Raw genomic sequence first — 21,778 nt, forward strand, 5'->3', positions numbered from 1 at the left:
AGGTTTTTCTGCGGCTCCGCCTCTTTCAGGAGATCAGCCCAGTCTGGTACAAGACTGGTTAGCTCTTCTCCTCGAGTCTTTGCGTTTGGTGTTTCTGACTCGGGTTTATCCCACCTGCGGGCTTCTTCTCGGCAGCAGTATGAAGTTTCCTGGCAGTCCTTCCATTTCTTTTTGTCTCTTCATCGTTGCTCTTCGCTAGGGTGGTGGTGTCCTTTCTCTCTTCGTTGTTCCAGGACCGTCATCTTATGCCTAATACTGTCGCCTCATATCGTGTGGCACTGGTGGAGCCACTGCAGCTAGCTTTTGGTACCGATATTTTAGTCTTCCTAAATGCATGATCTAGTCCAATGAATACAAGAACTCATACTTTAAGTAACTGGCAGAATGATCCACTAGCAAGGTCACTTTCCGAAACTCAAAACCTAATCTCTTTCTAATTACCACACAGTATAACAAAACTATATTAACTATACAGTATCTTAATTTTTTTATAAACTATAGCAAATCTATAATACACAGGAAAAGATAATAATGTTCAGATACATTACAAATACATAGATTGTTAGTACTGCTACATTAATATTAGTACATTACAGTAAACATAATCACCTAAAGAGCAAAATTAAAATGACAAAAAATATAGCATGTACAGGTAAAACAAATATGGCATACTGTACTGCATATAAATAAGGCATAAGCACAAATTACATAGGAGTAAAACTATATTTTTATATGTCATTATATTTATATTTCAAATGAATTGTTACTGGTGTCTGAGTATTAATATTCTGTCCTCCCACAAAGTTTTTATTTATCAAAAACCTGGAGAGGTGGTTCCTTCAGACTGGTATCCTTCATTATCCTATATTATCATGAGCTGGATGATGCCTCTGCTACCCTAGGGCGTGTTTCCACGCACCTGGTCAAAATTTTCTGTCTACAAATTTCAACAGTCTCCTCCAACTGGTCTTTGCGGCTCTAGGTGACTCCTCTGGTTTTTACTAAGTAATTTGAGTAAAAACTTAAGGAGTCTGCATGTAATTGCAGTGTAATGCAATTACATGCAGACTTTTCTGCATGTAATGTACTTTGTGAGTATTTTCCAAGGAAATACTCACACATAACTTGGTCTACGTCCATTTTTTTGTACAATTTCTCTAATTCACCTCGTATATAACAAACACTCCCCATCCGTATTTGTCATACCCGTCCCAACACTTGCTTTGATTCAATACATTATCGTTTGTTGGGCAAATGCTACCACCCATCGCAGAGTTAATTTTCACACACACTTTACTTCTTGCATACAAGCTCCTTTTCAGAAATTAATAACATTTCACCAACCTCATTCATGCTCAGAACTCTCCATACACCCCTATACATTACCTACAAAGATGTCAAACACTTGAATTTTAAAATCTAGCTGGACAGAATCATCAGAACAATTTGGGGGGACCTTCAACAGGCTTCCTGTCCTCGTCGAGGCCACTAGATTTAGTGCCCCTCAAGGTAAATCTGGTAAAAGTGTAATTTATTAAGTGTAGTTACAGGATGAGAGCTCCACTCATGGTGTCATCTTCCTAGTACACTTTGTCATATGATGCTTTGAAACCACAGACAGTTTTGGCCTCCATCACCATCTCACTAAAATTCTTCCAACCATCTACCACTCTGTTTGCAAAATTGAACTTTCAAATGTTTTTTCATAAGCTTTGTTTCCTTTGTTTAAATCTATCTTCTTGTTCTTGAAGTTGCAGTTTTCAATTTGTTTCAAATTTGTTTGTTATTATTTAGGGAGCCGGTCGGCCGAGCAGACAGCACACTGGACTTGTGATCCTGTGGTCCCGGGTTCGATCCCAGGCGACGGCGAGAAACAATGGGCAAAGTTTCTTTCACCCTATGCCCCTGTTACCTAGCAGTAAAATTGGTACCTGGGTGTTAGTCAGCTGTCACGGGCTGCTTCCTGGGGGTGGAGGCCTGGTCGAGGATCGGGCCGCGGGGACACTAAAGCCCCCGAAATCATCTCAAGATAACCTCAAGATCTTGTACATAGTGATCATATCACTTTTCTTTTATTTTCTAAGTTTGGTATATTAAACACCTATCTCCTCTCGTAGTTCTTTATTTTTCAGTTCTGGGAGTCAATTGGGTACATGTCTTTGAACCTTTTCCAGTTTATATATGTGCTTCTTAAGATATAAGCACCATACAACTGCTGCATATGCCTATGTTCACCGTAATATGCTTCCTCCCTAGTCCATAAATATCATACAGTACACCTAAATATCTTTCTCAAATGCCTTCAACACTAGCTATCTCTCTGCAAATGTTTGATCCACAGAACCTCTTCCATTATGGCACCCACCTTGTTCATCACTGACGACCTCTTCCACTGCAGCAGTGTTCAATAAATCCCTGAACTATATGTTTAATTGATCTCTAACCCTGTCTATGGAGGACAGAAGAAAATGTATATATGCTGGTTAGCATTGTAAATGTGTGGCCACGTTTGTGGTAGAAATTAATAATAATAATAATAATAATAATAATAATAATAATAAAAAAAAAAAAAAAAACTGCAGCTCCCACCTTGTTCATCACTGACTAAATTTGTTGTTACCTTTTGCATTCTTCCATTCACTATTCTGCCATACTCATAGTTCAACCCGTCCTCCTAATAGAACATTGCATTTTAATGTGCCGTATACTCTACCTAAGGCCAGAAATCGTTATACTAGAAAATGGCAGCGACTCGCGAAATTGACATATTGTCCCGTTTTCTGTCTTCTGGTAGATTAGGATAAGGGCACTTTAGTACCACAGTTTCTTGACATTGAGATACCTTAGGAGGATGGGCTACATCGTTCACTACACTCAGACTAATGCTTATGTTAGTCTAATACTCACTATGCTCAGCCTTATTTACATACAATAGTACAATCACAGTTCCTTACCAATCATCTGATACAGTACCACTTTCCCACAGTATTTCGGGACAAATTATCCACTGCCCAAGAAGCCTGGTTGAGGACCTGACTAAAGGGACGTTGAGTCCCCGAAATCATCGCAAGGTAACCGTCATTACATTACTTTTTCTTCCCTTCTCTTCAGTGTAGTTTATAAACTCTGCACATGCCTAAATCATGCCTGCAGCTTTCTCATATTTCAGAATCTCTGATGATGTGCTTATCTCTTCATGTAAAAAACTTGTGGTATTCTATTTTACACTCTTCTCACGTCAATAAAACCAAGTAGTCTCCATCTGGAATCTCCGTGGCGTAGTGGTAAGACGCTCGCCTGGCGTTCCGCAAGCGCTTTGTCCTGAGTTCGTATCCTGGCTGGGGAGGATTTACTGGGTGCAAATCCTTAACTGTACATTGTTTAACTCAACAGTAAAATGGGTACTTAGTTGTAAAAGCGATTCTTCGTGGGGGTCGTATTCCAGGACACTAAAGACTTACCCAAAACGCTATGGGTACTAGTGGCTGTACAAGAATGTAACAACTCTTGAATATATAAATAAAAAAAAAGGATGTACTTATGTTCACATATGCATATCATCAATACCACCCATCAGATTTTCAAAGTACAGTGTTCCTGTCCCTACTTCTAAGTTCTTCTTCACTAGTTAACATTCTCCCATGTAGACTATAATCTGTCTAATAGCTCCATTAGCCTTTCTGCCAGTCTTTTTGCCATGTCCAGGGAATTTTTTGCTTTTTTTTGCCATGAATTTCCAGGGACACATTCTAAATATATCAAAAAACGTTTCTAAAACTGTTGGCATTCTTTCTAAGATTAGATATTATGTACCTCGCCCTGCCCTGGTGACGCTCTATTACTCTCTCATCTATCCTTATTACAATTATGGTATTTGTGCTTGGTATTGGTATACTACACAAAATCATTTACATCTTCTAATTACTCAACACAAAGCTGCTATTAGAACAATATCTAACTCTGGCCCCAGACAGCACACAGTACCTTACTCAAATCTTTGAATATGTTAGATATTAAGTCACTGCACATCCTATCATGTGTATTCTATATATTTAAAACTCTCAACTGCAATGTCAATCCTGACTTTAAAAGCTTTCTAGAAGGTTATAACAAAACCCATGGGCATCACACTAGAAACAAATACCTATTTGATATTCCAAGAGTGCGACTTAACCAAACTAGAAATGCTCTACAAATCAAGGGGACCCAGAATGTGGAATGACCTTCCCAGTCATATCAAAGGCTGTACCTCTCTCAACCAGTTTAAGAGTAAAACTTAAGTACTACCTAATTAACTCCATGTAACCTACCTTACCCCCTAAATGTCAACCCATGTCTTGCTATTCTAAATAATGCTGTTTGTTGACTAACTTGTACAATTGCTGATGTCTGCCATGTTCCCCCCCCCCTTTTTCTTTTTTTTGCACTATTCTTTTTTTCAACAAAATTTATACTTTAATCCCAATTACTATTAAGTTTTAGTCTAAGTGTTCCCCCCCCCCCCCACACCTTGCCCAAAACGCTATGCATATTAGTGGCTTTAGGTATTGTATGTACTGTACTAGGTCTATCTATAAATCCAACATTATGTTTGTAATTCATCATCTATGTATGTACTTTTCCCGAATAAAAAATTTAATTTAATTTAATTTAATTAATGTTACTTCTTCCCACAATGACTTCCAATTTTTCCGACTTCACTATATCTCCACAGATTTCACGTTTTTTCTCTTGTACCTTCTTCGTCCCAACCAATCCTACTCAACAAATAAAACATCGAAAGAAAAATGGAGGAAATCTTTTATTGGTGAGGTCACCATCATGTAAATACACATAGATAGCCACATGACAGGAATGTGTCCAGTTTTAGTAGGGCTTGTATTTAGTAGGGAGAAGAGTATCCACAAAGAGTAAGTCACATACAAACTGTATTGGATAATTGATATTAACAGTCCAGTACTGCAAAAGTGACAGTATAATAAGAACTGAACAAATTGATTATTTGTATGCTTATGGTGAATCAGTCCGGTACCTGTAAATAGAGGCAGTCTTCGTTATAAGGATACTGTATGACCTGTTCTGTATGACCAAGGTCTGTTTTGGTAACAAATTCTTTCCATTCCATTAAAACTTCCATCCGACTGAGATTAATTTGATTGAGGCTGTACTGTAGTATACTGATTATACATACTGTATATAAATAAAATAACAAAAAGCTTCTTACACTATAACTTAATGGCCATACCTGCAACATCTTGATGTTCAAGGACATTCTGCAGGAGCCTGAATGACCGGGACTGGACAGGAGCCCCCATGTCTGCCCCACTTGTCGGTTGGTCCATTGTTACTGCATTACCATTTTGCTGTGGTCTCTGTTGAGTGCTGTAAAGGATGTTTATGTTAGTATTAATGTTCAATATAATTGTGTATTTTAACAGTCTAGTGAGAACAAGTTGTAGCAATTTCACACCGAGAAAATGTAACTATCTATGATGACAAAGTTTGTCTACCAAGTTTTGTAACAATACAAACATCAACAGTCAAAATGGTCATCTAATTTTGCTTATAGCCCAGATATAGTTACCGGTACAGTAGTTATTATTTGTTCAACACCTTTCATGAATCAACCTTTAAATAGCTAATGGAAATATACAAGATTACCTTTAACAAATTGGTTAATTCCCCTTTAGTAATAAAACACTTTTTAAAACTCAAATGAAAATGAATAAAAACTAAATACTGTACATTACAGAAGGAGACTACAGAAACGGAGTTAAAACAAGTACCTATATTAAGCCTACTGAACAGTATACTAATCAGTAAGCAAAATCAAAGCCATCACCATAAACAAAATTCAAAACTGAAATAAAAATCAACAAAACTTCACACAAAAATTAAGACTTGGAAAACAAAGGGTTAAAAATAATTTTTAAGGAATATGTGAGTACACAAAGACATATTACATGTTAGTTACTTCCGAGGAATATATGTAGAAACATGTATTGCTTTAAAATTATAACTAGTGGCTCTATATAATTTACAATGATTTGCTACAGAACAAATAATAAGTTGTCCTACAATTATGACAAATATAAATATACATGATTGTTACACAGGAAATTAGTAAATACTGAATAGCAGTAAAAAGTAGCTAATATATGATTCTGTAGGAACTATACAGTTTATTTTCAACTTATTGATAAATACCTCTCAAATGGAAGTGTTAATACTAACGGCTCAACAGCACATGGTAACCAATAGAGCAAAGTATGGGTGTATGAAGTTGCTTTGCCTTAAGGCTGTGATGTCTCTGCATTAATCCAAATTCACATGGTACATACCAAGTTATTCACCGAGTATCAGGGATATATATATATATACTCTGTATATATACAGTATATATATGACATCGCATCTTTGAGGCGACACAAATGAATGAACACACACACACACACAGGAATAGTTCAGGTGGTATACAAAAACAAGGTAACCACCAATTGTTCACAGACCCCCTTCTTTCTACTATACCTAGGGGCTGTCCGGCCTGTTATTGAGTCCGACATTTTTTTCTGAATGAATCTTGGGAACGCGCTGCAAAGGTACAGAAGACCATGTTAAGCTCTAAGAATATTATATGAACTGTTTTACACAGGGCATATTAATGACATGTTAGTGAGTACCATTAGGTAAAAAACACTGGATGTTGCTGAATGTTTTTTTTTTTTTTAGCATAAATTAGTTACAGCCAAAGGGTGCTAAGTGCTATTCAGCATGTCCTATTGAATATTTCTTCACAAAAATTACACACATACAGTATACAGTACTGTTTTTGATTGTCATGACATCAAACATTAAAAAAGTAGTACAATGAGTAGAGTATATATGAAATGTTCTAGTTATTGATCAGACATATTAAATATTACAAAATCATAACTAGCTATTAAAAAAAACATTGCTAAAACAGTATGAGGATTATAGGTGAGAGAAGATGAGTAAGGATGTGAAGGTTGACTACTTCAAGGTATCCAGGTCGCACACTATGGGGGTAGGCTGAGTGCCATATGTACGACTTACTTCTGTAGGCCTGAGTTGAGCTGAGCAAGGCTCTGTTGCATCTGATGGAGTGCATCGAGGGCATTGTTGTTTGAGTATGGCTCAGCTTGAGAGTTGTAAGGGTGGAATGCACCACTTTGGCCCTCCATCAAGGGAGCCGAAGGAAACTGTGGTGGAGATATTGCTGTTTCAGGGGAGTTCCAGACTTGTTGCTGCTGTGCTTGTTGCTCTTGCACTGGCTGAAATTGTTGTGACTGCCACTGTTGTGGTTGTTGAAAGTTGGATTGTTGCTGCTGTACTTGTTGGAAGTTTGTATGTGGCTGCTGGAAGCTGGCTTGTGGCTGCTGGAAGCTGGCCTGTGGCTGCTGGAAGCTAGCCTGTGGCTGCTGGAAGCTGGCCTGTGGCTGCTGGAAGCTGGCCTGTGGCTGCTGGAAGCTGGCCTGTGGCTGCTGGAAGCTGTTCTGTGGCTGCTGGAAGCTGGCCTGTGGCTGCTGGAAGCTGGCCTGTGGCTGCTGGAAGCTGGCCTGTGGCTGCTGGAAGCTGGCCTGTGGCTGCTGGAAGCTGGCCTGTGGCTGCTGGAAGCTGGCCTGTGGCTGCTGGAAGCTGGTTCTTGCATTGCTGTTGCCAGTAATGTCTGTGCTGATGGGAATGAAAGGATCAGCAGCAGCTACCACTGGTGAGGAGGTCAAGGTGGTTGAAAGTGGAGCCATGTTCTTTGGAGGGGATTCCCGCTCAATCATGATGGGAATGATGCGCTCTCTAGGACGATGCTTCTGTTGTGTCTGCTGTACATGGATGGGAATTGTGCAAGTTTGTTGTGGTTGCTGTACTTGAATAGGAATTATACGAGATTGTTGTGTCTGCTGGTGTTGAGGCTGCCGCCACGGCTGTTGAGTTCTTATAGGCTGTGAGTTTGGCAGCGACTGTTGGGTTCTTATAGGCTGTGGGTTTGGCAGCGACTGTTGGGTTCTTATAGGCTGTGGGTGTGGCTGAGACTGTTCAGTTCTTATAGATTGTGGGTTTGGCTGTGACTGTTGGGTTCTTATAGGCTGTGGGTGTGACTGCTGCTGCTGCTCCAGAGGTCGCTGAGGTGGTGGTAATGATTGCTGTCTTTGGAAACCTGGATGTTGATAAACTTCAGGCTGAGGCAAGGCTGTAGCTTCAGCTAGGGCCTGTACAGGAGGGGATTCAGGTCCTAATGACCTCTGTCTCAAAAATCTATTTTGCTGATGCAGTTGAAGTCTTTGCTGTGCTTGTTGAGCATGAGTAACAAATGATGGGGGTGGCGATGGTGTGTGTCTCTGGGCACACATCCAAGGCAAAGGACCTCGGTGGAGGCCTGTGGTAGGGCTCACTCTTGGACTCCTGTCACTTGAGGGTGACATTGGTGAAGTGCTATCAGTGTCACTACTGATGGGTGGAACATAAATAGACCCCAGTTGAGCATCCGGTGACGACACTTGTGGTGATGACGGTTTATTAGGCAATGATGCTTGGCGTACTATTCGGATCCCTCTAGCATTAGCTGAGGCTGTATTAGCTACAGGACTGGATGGGGGCGATTCCATATGTACTGGTATGTTTCGTGTTGTAGGTTTATTATTTGCTATCACAGATTTTGGCTTTGTGAGAATAGAGTCTTGTAGAGAAGTCTGCCTTAGGGGCATGGATTGTTGCTTGGGTATCTGTGTGATAGGAATTTCTGTAACTCGTCGAGGTTCTGTAAGAGAAGTCTGTCTCCTTGGACTAGGCTGCTGTTTGAAGATTTGTCCTGCAGAAGGCCCTTGTTCACTGGACACATTTATTGGAGCAAATTGTTGAGAAGATGTTGGTACTGTAGTTGTAACTTGATCTGGATTTTGATTGATTGAATTTGGTCTAGGAGATGTTAGATGTTTCGCATGCAGAGGCTGCTGTTCTGTTAGGCGAGAAGGCTGTGCATTAAGCTGAGGATATGGTAAAGAGTTTTGTCTAACTGGAGAGGTTTCCTTTATCCACGTCTGTTGCACTGGCATTGGTTCATTAATTGGCATTGTATTCACAGGAGGCGGGGAGTATACATCAGGGGGCTCTTCTGTTGGGGATACCTCAGGAAAAATGGTATGTCGTGAAGGGGCAGCATGATTTACAGGAACATATCTTACTGAGGAAGGCTCTTTAGCTGGCCCTAATTGAGTTGGTGAAGATTCCTGTACAGGAAATTGTTGAGCATGTATGAATTCTGTTTTGGAACCTTGTTTATTACAGGAGGGTTCTTTCTTAATAGGTACTTGTTTAACAAGTGAAACCCCCATTGCAGGCACCTGTTTAATTGGCAATGGCTCCTTTGCAGGCACCTGTTTAATTGGTGGTGGCTCATTTATGGGTACCTGTTTAATTGGTGAAGGTTCCTTTATGGGCACCTGTTTAATTGGCGAGGGTTCCTTCATCGCCACCTGTTTAACTGGCGAAGGTTCTTTGATAGGGGCTTGTCTAACTGGCGAAGGTTCTTTGACGGGGGCCTGTCTAACTGGCGAAGGTTCTTTGACGGGGGCCTGTCGAACTGGTGAGGGTTCTTTGACGGGAGCCTGTCGAATTGGTGAGGGTTCTTTGACGGGAGCCTGTCGAATTGGTGAGGGTTCTTTGACGGGAGCCTGTCGAATTGGTGAGAGTTCTTTGACGGGAGCCTGTCGAACTGGTGAAGGTTCTTTGATGGGGGCCTGTCGAACTGGTGAAGGTTCTTTGATGGAGGCCTGTCGAACTGGTGAAGGTTCTTTGATGGGGGCCTGTCGAACTGGTGAAGGTTCTTTGATGGGGGCCTGTCGAACTGGAGGAGGTTCTTTGATGGGGGCCTGTCGAACTGGAGGAGGTTCTTTGATGGGGGCCTGTCGAACTGGAGGAGGTTCTTTGATGGGGGCCTGTCGAACTGGAGGAGGTTCTTTGATGGGGGCCTGTCGAACTGGAGGAGGTTCTTTGATGGGGGCCTGTCGAACTGGAGGAGGTTCTTTGATGGGGGCCTGTTGAACTGGTGGAGGTTCTTTAATGGGGGCCCGTTGTACTGGCGAAGGTTCCTCAATAGGAGATCGAATAGGTGGTGAACATCTAGTATGACTTGGCTGTATTGATGATGGTTCAGCAGCAGGCAATCCTTGCACTGGTAAGGGTTCCTCTAGAAGGGTCTGCGTGGCTGGTTTTTGTTCAGTAACAAGGGGTTTATTCTGTTTTAAAATGCTTTCTTTTTGTTGGATATCTATGTCTGTCATTTGTGGCGACTCTGATGCTTCAAGCGAAGCAAAGGCTTCCTCGTCGGAAACTGGAAAATCGTTTGTTACTGAAGATGAGAACTCTTCCACAGAGGGCTGTGGAGAAATGACTGAATCTGGTGATCGATCTTGTTCTTTCGGTGGATATGTGACTGGACGAGGAAGCTGTATCACAGGCTCCTTGACTGAGACCGGAGTGAGTGAGCCTACTTTCTGCATGTTGGGTGCAAACATTGGTGAAATAGGCTGCGTTACAAGTGCAGTAGGTGAAGTGACAGGAGCAATAGGAGGAGTGACAGGTACTCGAACAGCTTCAGGAGGAGGGATAGGCGGTGGTGTAGGCTCACATGGCGCAGCATTCATTTGAAGAGAAAAGGGTGATGAGGATGAGATAAGAGAACATTGTCTTGCTGCAGGACCCTGTGTTGGTAATGGCGGGGCCACTGGTATAGAAGGACCAGGCTCCGTGGCCAGCTTTGGCTCGGGTGCAAGGGGAGATATGGGTGAGGGGCTAATTACAGGCGATGGTGTGACTGTAGATGGCATGTTGAAAGAATTCTCTGATATAACAAAAGGTGGTGGTGGAGGTGCAGGTCCACAGACATTTCTTTTGGGTTTAGGTGGTTCCTTCGGCTGTGACTGTAGCTGTGGCTGAGGTCCCATGGCCATGCCAGGCATAGGCAATACCTGGACGGCCCGACCCTGGGGAGTTGATTGCGCTGCCACTGTTGGGTTTATTGGGCCTGGTGAAGGCTGCTGGGCTAGAGGAGACGGCCGCACACCTTCTAAATGAGCATTCCTGTAGAGGCGCCTCTGCATCCTTGGCGACCTGTGGGCGGGGACGCCAACACTCGTGCCAGAGTTGAGGAGAGGGGAAGGATGCAGGAGGCAGCAGAGGGCACGACCAATCCTTGTCAGATCTTGGTGGGCATGCCTACACATATCTCACACACACACACACACACATACACACACAAACACTCAGCCAAGCTTCTGTCTGAACATTCTACATTCATATTACTGTCAGCACATCACATACTAGTCAAAAGTTGTACTAATGACGCTGAACTTGCCAAGCAGTCAATTGAGCCAACCAAGTGGTTAGGCAAACACATTCACACACCAAATATTTTCCGAAGCAATGGTCAGTTATATACATAGTATGATTTTTTATATTCTATTTACAATCACTGTTAAATCTAATTTAAAATGTGAACTGACAAAAATGAATCTAATAATATTTACAAATCAAGATAAAATATTAATTTCACAAAATATCACCATTAAATAGTAAAATATACAATACTGTAGCTCAAGACAACAACACCAGCCTGACAGGTGACAGATCAGGAGAGGTCAGGTGAACTGTATAGTAGAAGGAGGAGGAGAGGACATAGTCCTTCACCCAGCCAAGTCGAACTAACTCTTTATATCTCGGGCGACAAACAGGTAAAGAACCAGAGCGACAATGAACAGAACAGGAATATGCTGGACAAAAGAAGTCTCTCAGCACCCACAGGAATAACTTAAGGAGTATAAACAGTTTCTACACAAACGCCTGAAGCCTAGTAAACAAATGTGACTCATTGTATGCGTATGCTGAGGCTGAAAATCCCGACATGATTGGCATCAGTGAGACATGAGGCCGAGAGGACATAATAGAAGGTGAATTTCATATCCCAGGATGCCACGCACCTTTCAGAAAGGACTGAACAAAAGCAGGCGGGGTGATGCAATACGTGAAAGGGGACCTGGATGCAACCAGTAATGAGGAACTAAACACCATGGGATCCTCAGAGTTGGTACGGTGCAACATACTAACTCAAGATGGTAACAAAATGACTGTGGGAGTATGCTACAGGGCATACACGGCAGCAGCACCAGAGGATGTTGCTGATCTGCATAACGTGATCAAAGCGGCATCAGAAACCCAAACCCTAATACCTGTATTTTAACCATGTATTTTTACACGTATTTTTACATATTTCTTATACGTACATTTACATATTTTTATATATTTGTACATATTTTTACATATACATTTTTACATATTTCAACCATGAGACCATAGATTGGGTAAATCTAACATCACAAGCAGAGAGAGAACAATTTCTAGATTCAGGACTCCTTTCTCATACAGCATGAGGTAGAGCCCACATGTGGTAACAGCATACTAGATCTTGTGCTAACATCAGAAGAGGGGTATGATTGATCAAATTCAGGTGGGGGGGGGGGGAGGGAGGGGAAACAAACCCCATCATGTGATCACCATATTTTGAGTTGGGCAACAAATACAGAAACCCACAAAGGTTCATGACGAAGAATTTCAAGATTATCATCGAGGTGACTATCAAGGAATGAGAGGAACTGGAAAACATCTCCTGGAGGGAACTGATGGGTGAACACGGTATGGAAGCATCTTGGCAAAACTTTAAGAATGTCATCACGGAACCCGTTCAAAAATATGTGCCAAAAAGGAGGGAGAAATTGAAAAGGAACTACAGTAGATGGATGACTCGGACAGTAAAACAAGTATTGATAAAGAGAAACAACCTCTGGAGAACGTATAAATCCAAGATGGTAATAACTGATTATGAGATATATAAAAGTGCACTAAACTCGCCCACCCAGGAAATCAGATCAGCTAAAAATCTACGAAAGAAAATTTGCCCAAAACATAAAGAAAGTTCCAAAGTCGTTCTATGATTATATAAGAAGTAAAATCAAACTAAGGAATATAACAATAACATGCAACATAATCAGGAAGAACATTGACAAACTAAAAGACTCGAAAGTCTGAGTCTGAAACTGAGTATACAGTCTCCGTGGTGCAGTGGTAAGACACTCGCCTAGCGTTCCGCGAGTGCTTTGCCATGGGTTCGTATCCTGGCCGGGGAGGATTTACTGGGCGCAAATCCTTAACTGTAGCCTCTGTTTAACTCAACAGTAAAATGTGTACTTGGTTGTAACAACGATTCTTCGCGGTGGAGATCGTATTCCAGGGACCTGCAATACGATCTCCACCGATACGATACAATACGTACTAGTGGCTGTACAAGAATGTAACAACTCTTGTATATATCTAAAAAAAAAAAAAAGAAAGAGAGAGAGAGAGACAGAGAGAGAGAAGTCCTAGGTTTGCAATGGAATATAATCTAAAGTCACAAAGCAGAACAACTATGCCTACCACTGAAATTACTTTTCACAAAGTCTCTGCACCAAGGGATAGTCCCCCGAGACTGGAAATATGCAAATACCACCCCTATTTTCACAAAGAACTCGCCAGACAACTACCGGACGATCAGCTTTACATCACACACCTGCACAAGCTCACGGAGAGACTCCTAAGGGAGGGAATTATTCACCATCTTTCAGTGAACAATCTTGTACAATCAACGCAACATGGGTTTGTTAAAAATGGATCCTGCCTTACAAACCTGCTCACATTTCTGGAAACGGTAACCAGCTATACTCAGACAAAGAACTACCGGTTGACGTAGTATACATGGACTTTGCCAAAGCCTTTGACAAAGTACCACATGAAAGACTGGCAAGAAAATTACAGGCACAAGGAATAAATGGAAGAATACTAGAATGGATAACGCAAGGGTTAAAACAAAGAAAACAAAAGAGTCGTGCTAAATGGGAATGAATCTGACTGGAGAAATGTGGTGAGTGGGTTACCACAGGGGTCAATTTTGGGGCCAACCCTTTTTGTCATAAACATTAATGACATAGATGAGAATATTACAAACCACATCATCAAATTTGCAGATGACGCAAAGATTTATGGCAAAGTGGGAAATGATAATGATATTGAAGCCTTACAAAGGGATCTGCAGGAACTCCACAAATGGTCAGATGACTGGAAAATGCTTTTTAATATTGACATATGCAAGACCCTGCATGTGTGGCACAACCACCCATGGCACATCTACCAAATTAATATTACATTACAGCAGATTGATAAGGAAAAAACCTTGGAGTCAAAATCCACCTCTCTATGAAAGTTGCACAGCAGGTAGGAACAGCAGTTAAAAAAGCTAAGCAAACTCTTGGAATAATCAAGCATGCCTTCGATTTCAAGGAAAAGAAGGTAGTGATTCAACTGTATAAATCTCTGGCGCGCCCCCATTTGGATTACTGTATCCAAGCATGGAGACCTCATCTTCAGAAGGATATATGGCTGCTCTGGAGAAAGTGCAACACCGGGCAACAAAAATCATTCCAGAGCTAAATCAACTCACACATCAGGAACGGTTGAGGGCCACAAAGCTAACAACACAACAAATCAGGCATGGCAGAGCGGATCTTACTGAAACGTTTAAAATTGGAGGATGTTGATCCGCACAATTTCTTCAAAAGATCAGATGTAACACAAACAAGGAGCAACGGCAACGGAGCTCAACAACTCACAATGCAGCACTGAGAACAGGAGAGGCTTTTTTCTCCCACAGGGTTATTAACCTGTGGAACCTCCTACCCGTGAAGCCGTTAATGCCAAAAAACTACTGGGTTTTAAAGAACAGCTGAAAAACCCCATCAAGGCACATGGGGGAACATTCGACAAGTCGCCCGCTTCCTGTCCTTGTCGAGGCCACTGCCGAAACAACCGTGGACATCTTCAAGAGAAAACTAGATCATTTTCTCCAAGGAGTGCTGGACCAACCATGTGGTGGATATGTTGGCCTGCGGGCCGCTCCAAGCAACAGCCTGGTGGACCAAACTCTCACAAGTCAAGCCTGGCCTCGGGCTGGGCTTGGAGAGTAGAACAACTCCCAGAACCCCATCAAGCAGTAGTATCAGTGGCTCTCAGGTAAACTCAGATCAAGGAAACCATGTTGAACCTGACGAGTCTAATCAAAGATGGTCTACCACGCTAGGACGCGAGTCAGGCCAAACACACACTCCCTAACCATCGTGGCCTGTGCAAGATTTCCTCTCATCTTGCCCAACTGTCAGGTCATGGATGTCTCATTCTCGAGTATATCATTACAGGAAAGCCACATGGCATGATTCACAACAAGTAAAGGAGGACTCACTTGATCTCAGAGAGGTCTAGGCCTCCGGGGGTGTAGGTGAAGGGCTTCTTCTCTTTCATCATAGCGCCCGCCAGAGCTGCCGGGGGATTCATGACTGGAACGCGTGCAGGAATCTGTGGGAAAGTATGAATCTGAATCTGTGGGAACTCATACTAAATTCTGAATATGTTGAATATACACAATTTTCATGCTGATTTTTGTGTCATCTGCAAAAGACGATACGAATTTGTGATGTATTTTTGTCTATATCTGATATGAGAATAAGGAAAAGCAGCGGTGCAAGGACTGTACCCTGAGGTACAGAGCTTTTAATTGCGCTTGGACTCTCTTTTATAAGGTTGACTGTTACTCTTTGTGTTCTGTTCGACAAAAAACTGAGTATCCACCGTCCTACTTTACCAGTTATTACAATTGACCTTATTTTGTGTGATATCACGCCATGGTCACATTATCCAATACCTTTGCAAAGTCCGTGTATACCACATCAGCATTCTGTTTTTCTTCTAATGCCTCAGTGACTTTGTCGTAGTGATCAAGTAGCTGTGAGAGGCATGATCTTCCCACTCTAAACCCATGTTGACCTGGGTTGTGGAGGTCATTGGGCTCCATGAAACTGGTAGTTACCTAAGTGTAATTACTTAAGTGTAGTTACAGGATGAGAGCTACGCTCGTGGTGTCCCGTCTCCTCAGCACTCTGTCATATAACGCTTTGAAATTACTGACGGTTTTGGCCTCCACCACCTTCTCACCTAACTTGTTCCAACTGTCTACCACTCTGTTTGCGAAAGTGAATTTTCTTATATTTCTCCGGCAGCTTTGTTTCGTTAGTTTAAATCTATGACCTTGTTCAAGAGGTTCCGGGTCTCAGGAAATCTTCCCTATCAATTTTATCGATTCCTGTTACTATTTTGAACGTAGTGATCATAGCCTCTTTTTCTTCTATCTTCTAGTTTTTGCATATTTAATGCCTCAAATCTCTCCTCGTAGCTCTTGTCCTTCAGTTCTGGGAGCAACTTAGTGGCATGTCGTTGCACGTTTTCCAGTTTGTTGATGTGCTCCTTAAGATATGGGCACCATACAACCGCTGCATATTCCAGCTTAGGTCTAACAAAAGTCGTAAACTTTTCTTGGATGGAGTATTTCTCCATCCATGTATTTAAAAGCAATTCTGAAGTTAGAAAGCATAGCATAAGCTCCTTGCACAATATTCTTTATGTGGTCCTCAGGTGATAGTTTATCTAGAATCACCCCTAGATCCCTTTCTTTGTCAGAATTCTTTAAAGATTTCTCACATAATATATAGGTTGTGTGGGGTCTATGTTCTCCAATTCCACATTCCATAACATGGCATTTATTCACGTTAAATTCCATTTGCCAAGTGTTGCTCCATATACTTATTTTGTCCAGGTCTTCTTGATAGGCCTGACAATCATCTAGGTTTCTTATCTTCCCTATTATCTTAGCATCCTCAGCAAACATGTTCATATAATTCTGGATTCCCACTGGTAGATCGTTTATGTAGACAATGAACATTACCGGTGCAAGAACTGAACCCTGTGGTACTCCACTCGTGACATTCCTCCAATCCGATACCTTGCCTCTGATTACGGCCCTCATTTTTCTGTCAGTTAGGAAATTTTTCATCCATGTTAGAAGCCTACCTGTCACCCCTCCAATATCTTCCAGTTTCCAGAACAACCTCTTATGTGGAACTCTGTCGAAAGCCTTTTTTAGGTCCAGATAGATGCAGTCAACCCAACGATCTCTTTTCTGTAAAATCTCTGTGGCTTGATCATAACGATTAACCAGTCTCCGTGGTGTAGTGGTAAGACACTCGCCTGGCGTTCCGCGAGCGCTATGTCATGGGTTCGTATCCTGGCTGGGGAGGATTTACTGGGCGCAATTCCTTAACTGTAGCCTCTGTTTAACGCAACAGTAAAATGTGTACTTGGATGAAAAAACGATTCTTCGCGGCAGGGGATCGTATTCCAGGGACCTGCCCGAAACGCTACGCGTACTAGTGGCTGTACAAGAATGTAACAACTCTTGTATATATCTCAAAAAAAAAAAAAAATACAAAAAAATAAAAACTGAGTAAGTTCGTTACACAGGATCTTCCAGATCGAAAACCATACTGTCTGTCTGATATTATATCGTTTTTCTCCAGGTGTTCTACCCATTTAGTTTTAATTATTTTTTCCAATATTTTGACTTGTCACTTATGATACAGGTCTATAATTAAGGGGGTCTTCCCTGCTGCCACTCTTGTAGATTGGAACTACGTTAGCCTTTTTCCACACATCAGCTACAACTCCTGTAAACAGGGATGCCTGAAAATTCAGTTGAAGTGGAATGCTGAGCTCAGGTGCACATTCTCTCAGAACCCATGGTGAAACTCCATCTGGACCAACTGCTTTGTTCTTACTGAGCTCCTTGAGCATTTTCTCCACTTCGTCTCTAGACACCTCTATGTGCTCTATGTTGTTCTCTGGAATTCTTATTGTGTCTGGTTCCCTGAAGATTTCATTATGTACAAACACACTTTGGAACTTTTCGTTTAATGTTTCACACATTCCTTTTCATTTTCCGTGAATCCATGTTCCCATTTTCAACCTCTGAATATTATCCTATACCTGCAACTTGTTGTTTATGAATTTATAGAATAGACCCGGTTCTGTTTTACATTTGTCTGCAATCCCTTTTTCAAAATTTCTTTCTGTCTCTCCTCACTGCCGTGTAGTTGTTTCTAGCATCTTTGTATCGCTGGTATGTTTGGGGGATTGGCCTCTTCCTGTATTGATTCCACTTTTGTGTCTTTTGGTCTCTGGCCCTCTCGCAATTTCTGTTGAACCAATCCTGTTTCCTAGTTCTGCATCTCTGTTTTGGTTTAAAAAAATTGTGCCTTTATCATATATTTCACAAAACTTGACATACATCTCATTCACTTCCTTCCCTAGCAACAAGTCTGTCCAATTATACTCACTAAAAAAATTCTAAGGTTGCCATAATGCCCTCTCCTGAAGGTGACCTGACTCCTGATCACTCTCTCAAATACTTTTATTATGTGGGACGTTAGTGCAACTGGGCTATAATTTTTAGCCAATGCTTTGCTCCCTCCCTTGTGTAGAGGGGCTATGTCTGCTGCTTTAAGCGCATCTGGTATCTCCCCCGTGTCCAAGCTCTTCCTCCACACTATACTGAGTGTGGACCCGGGGCTGAGTGCATGTTGCACTCACTCATGCACTGAGTGAATGTTGAAATGTTGTCAATTTCTCTTTCAAAATCTGCAGCGTTCATGTTGATATCAGTTACATTTTTAGACGTTGGGTTTATAACACATAAATAAAAAGAAATCACTACTATTTGATTGTTTAAAACAAATCTGTCGTACATTTGGAAGAGGTCATTTGTAGTTGACTATTCATTCAGACTGATTCCTGGAATTCTCTCTGGTATAACGGTATTTGCCACATTTTCCCATTTTAGATGTCTTAAGTTGAAGTTACCAAGCAAGATGATGTCTGGGGCAAGGTTTGTGACGTTTTCTAAGTTTTTTTTTCCTAATTCTGTTTTCATAAGTTGGTCTTTAAACTGCTGAGGATTTACATCTGGTGATTTATATACAAGGACAATCGCCACCTTTAGAATGTATATTTTGATTGTCAGCACTTCCATCATATTTGTTCGTGGTGTTTAGCAGCTCGGTGCACACGAGTGTGTCTTTGATGCACAGGCTGACCAAACCAGGAGCCGGTCGGCCGAGCGGACAGCACGCTGGACTTGTGATCCTGTGGTCCCGGGTTCCATCCCAGGCGCCGACGAGAAACAATGGGCAGAGTTTTTCACCCTATGCCCCTGTTACCTAGCAGTAAAATAGGTACCTGGGTGTTAGTCAGCTGTCACGGGCTGCTTCCTGGGGGTGGAGGCCTGGTCGAGGACCGAGCAGCGGGGGACACTAAAAAACCCCGAAATCATCTCAAGATAACCTCTAGATCTCAAGATAACCCTGTAGCCTGTGTTTCCTGTCACACCTGAAAGGATTGTACTCCAGTATTCATATTTCACTGTCATAATAGTCCTTGGTGTGAGTTTCAGTTAGAGCTGCAAATATTGCATTTGTCTCATTTAAAAGGTCAGATATAAAGTGAATTTGTATTGCGTGCTACGATACCTTGTGTGTTGGCCAATAGGAAAGATGTTGTGGTATTTGAGGAAGTGCTGGGTATTTTACCGGGTGTTAGTAATTGTGGTTCTGGTAAGGGTGCCTCATTACCTATGTCCTGTCTAGCATCTAATCAAGGTGATAGTACAGTTTGCACATTTCTTGCCATTCTTTTTATCTTGATCTTACTAAAAAAAAAATCCGTATTATGTATGAGCGTAGCTGCCTTCATAATGCCATTCTTTGGATTTTATTCGCTTGGTTCCCTGGATATAAAAAGCTGGGCAGTCTTTGTTAAAACACGCCTCCTTATTTAGTGAATTTGTACACACTTTTGGGTGGAAATATTCGGAATTATCACATGATGTTCCTGTACTTAGGATATTTGTGCAGTTTCGTGGGTGGTTATATTTGCATGTTCCATTACTTCCTGATAGCCCATATTTCCATACAACCCCATGCATACTTCCGGCAGGTTCCTAGCTCATGCTGTGTTTGGTTATCTTGGTTTATCTTCACTACACTCTGGGGTGACTCTTTGCTGATAGATTTAGGAGTAGGTCTTGCAGATGTATGCCCAGTCACTTCCTTTTGCGTTGGATGCGTTTGTTCATGTGGGACTGTGCGCGGACTTTGTTCATTAGTGCCCGTGAACACTATTTTCGTTCTGTAGTCCATTTGTCTCTTCCATATACCTGGGCTGCCTGTACTTTTCGTTGGCAGTACTCTGTAATGTTTGAGCATGCAGTAACGAGGGAATTTCTATCCTGTTCAAAGAAAATGTTTTTAAAGAAAATTTGCTGTCTTCAGAAAGAAGCAATTATCCTCATTGTATATCTAGAATATGAAGTTACTAGCCAATCCCTTTTCCTTTAAAGTAACGATGTTTGACACAGTTAGTACTCGCCTAGTTGTACTCACCTAGTTGTGCTTGCGGGGGTTGAGCTGTGGCTTTTTGGGCCTGCCTCTCAACTGTCAATCAACTGATTGTTTTTGTCCCCCCCTCCCCACACACACACACACACACACACACACACACAGGAAGAAGCCCATAGCAGCTGTAACTCCCAGATACATATTTACTGCTAGGTGAACAGGGGCATCAGGGTGAAATAAACTGCCCATTTGTTTCCGCCGGGATCGATCCCCGGACCCTAGGACTACGAATCCCGAGCGCTGTCCACTCAGCCGTCATGCCCCTTACCCGAACAGTTTGTGCGCGCGAGTGCAGAACACAACTGGTAATTTATATATCTTGGCCACACTAACTGCTATCACTGACTTCACACCAAATGGTATGAAGTACTTTGAGCTCTGTAACTACTTCAAACACTCATCAACAGTGGAAGATATTCCTGTGCTCTACCCAGAGTTTGCTAATAGTTCGACTGAGCTCTCCTGATTCCATGTACGACTGACCATCCTGTGAAGTGGAGAACATTACATGAACTCACAGTTAAGATCACTTTTGATCTTTACTGGTCACTGATTACTTTTTTCACACTTTTGATCCACACTCTACAATCCTTCATATAGAGAATCAGCACATTCCTGTGTATAGTTAAGCTGGTTAATACAAATAATTCCAAAGCTGTCCGATGTGATTGTAATGGAATGTATCATTACTTGTAACAGTGACAGAGAGACTGTACAGAGGTTGATCATTGTTGGGATGTCGCGCACCTGTCACTCCCGTTGCTAGTAGCACCTGTCTACTCTCAATTGATTGTAAACATAAATCAAACACAGCATCATCTGACTCCCCCTTCCTCCCTCCCTCTCTCTCCCTTCTTCCATTCCCCCAACCACTTGGGCTGGACGGTAGAGCGAGGGGTCTCGCTTCGTGCAGGTCGGCGTTCAATCCCCGACCGTCCAAGTGGTTGGGCTCCATTCCTTCCCCTCCGTACGTCCCATCCCAAATCCTTATCCTGACCCCTTCCCAGTGCTATATAGTCGTAATGGCTTGGCGCTTTCTCCTGACAATTCATTCCTTCCTTCTCCCTCTCCCTCTGAGGGGACTCTAAGCTCCGAAATCATTTTAAGATAACCTCTCCCACTCATTCACTCTCTCCCTCTTAATTATTTTTTACACAGGTGGGTACAGCAACAGACGAAATTCAGGAAATTCCCGCTTCATTCAAGACGGTATTTCTCAAATTTAAATTAAAATGAATATATATATATTAGCATATTATGCATATATAAGCATAGGTTAGGTTTGGTTATTTGTTTAGGTTCTGTTGGCGATTATTTATATTTGTAGTACGTGGGTGAAGCAT

At 41.9% G+C, this 21,778-nt stretch overlaps 1 protein-coding gene across 9 annotated transcripts in view; it reads right to left on the reverse strand.

Moving 5' to 3' along the window:
* The window catches only part of LOC123767543 (uncharacterized), a 357,685-nt gene that overhangs the window by 33,412 nt on the left and 302,495 nt on the right, over positions 1-21,778 (reverse strand). For 7 of the 9 annotated variants that reach the window (XM_045757248.2, XM_045757243.2, XM_069310361.1 and 4 more), the window contains 4 exons: positions 15,338-15,450; positions 7,075-11,124; positions 6,529-6,591; positions 5,246-5,382 (listed from right to left, as the gene is read on the reverse strand). In XM_045757248.2, the coding sequence (XP_045613204.2) occupies positions 5,246-5,382; positions 6,529-6,591; positions 7,075-11,124; positions 15,338-15,450 (4,363 nt within the window). Of the gene's footprint in view, positions 1-4,141; positions 5,033-5,245; positions 5,383-6,528; positions 6,592-7,074; positions 11,125-15,337; positions 15,451-21,778 lie in introns of those variants that run through there. The other 2 variants (XM_069310362.1, XM_045757244.2) reach the window with 2 other exon arrangements.

The sequence above is a fragment of the Procambarus clarkii genome, chromosome 67 (assembly GCF_040958095.1).
Source record: "Procambarus clarkii isolate CNS0578487 chromosome 67, FALCON_Pclarkii_2.0, whole genome shotgun sequence".
Lineage (NCBI taxonomy): Eukaryota > Metazoa > Arthropoda > Malacostraca > Decapoda > Cambaridae > Procambarus > Procambarus clarkii.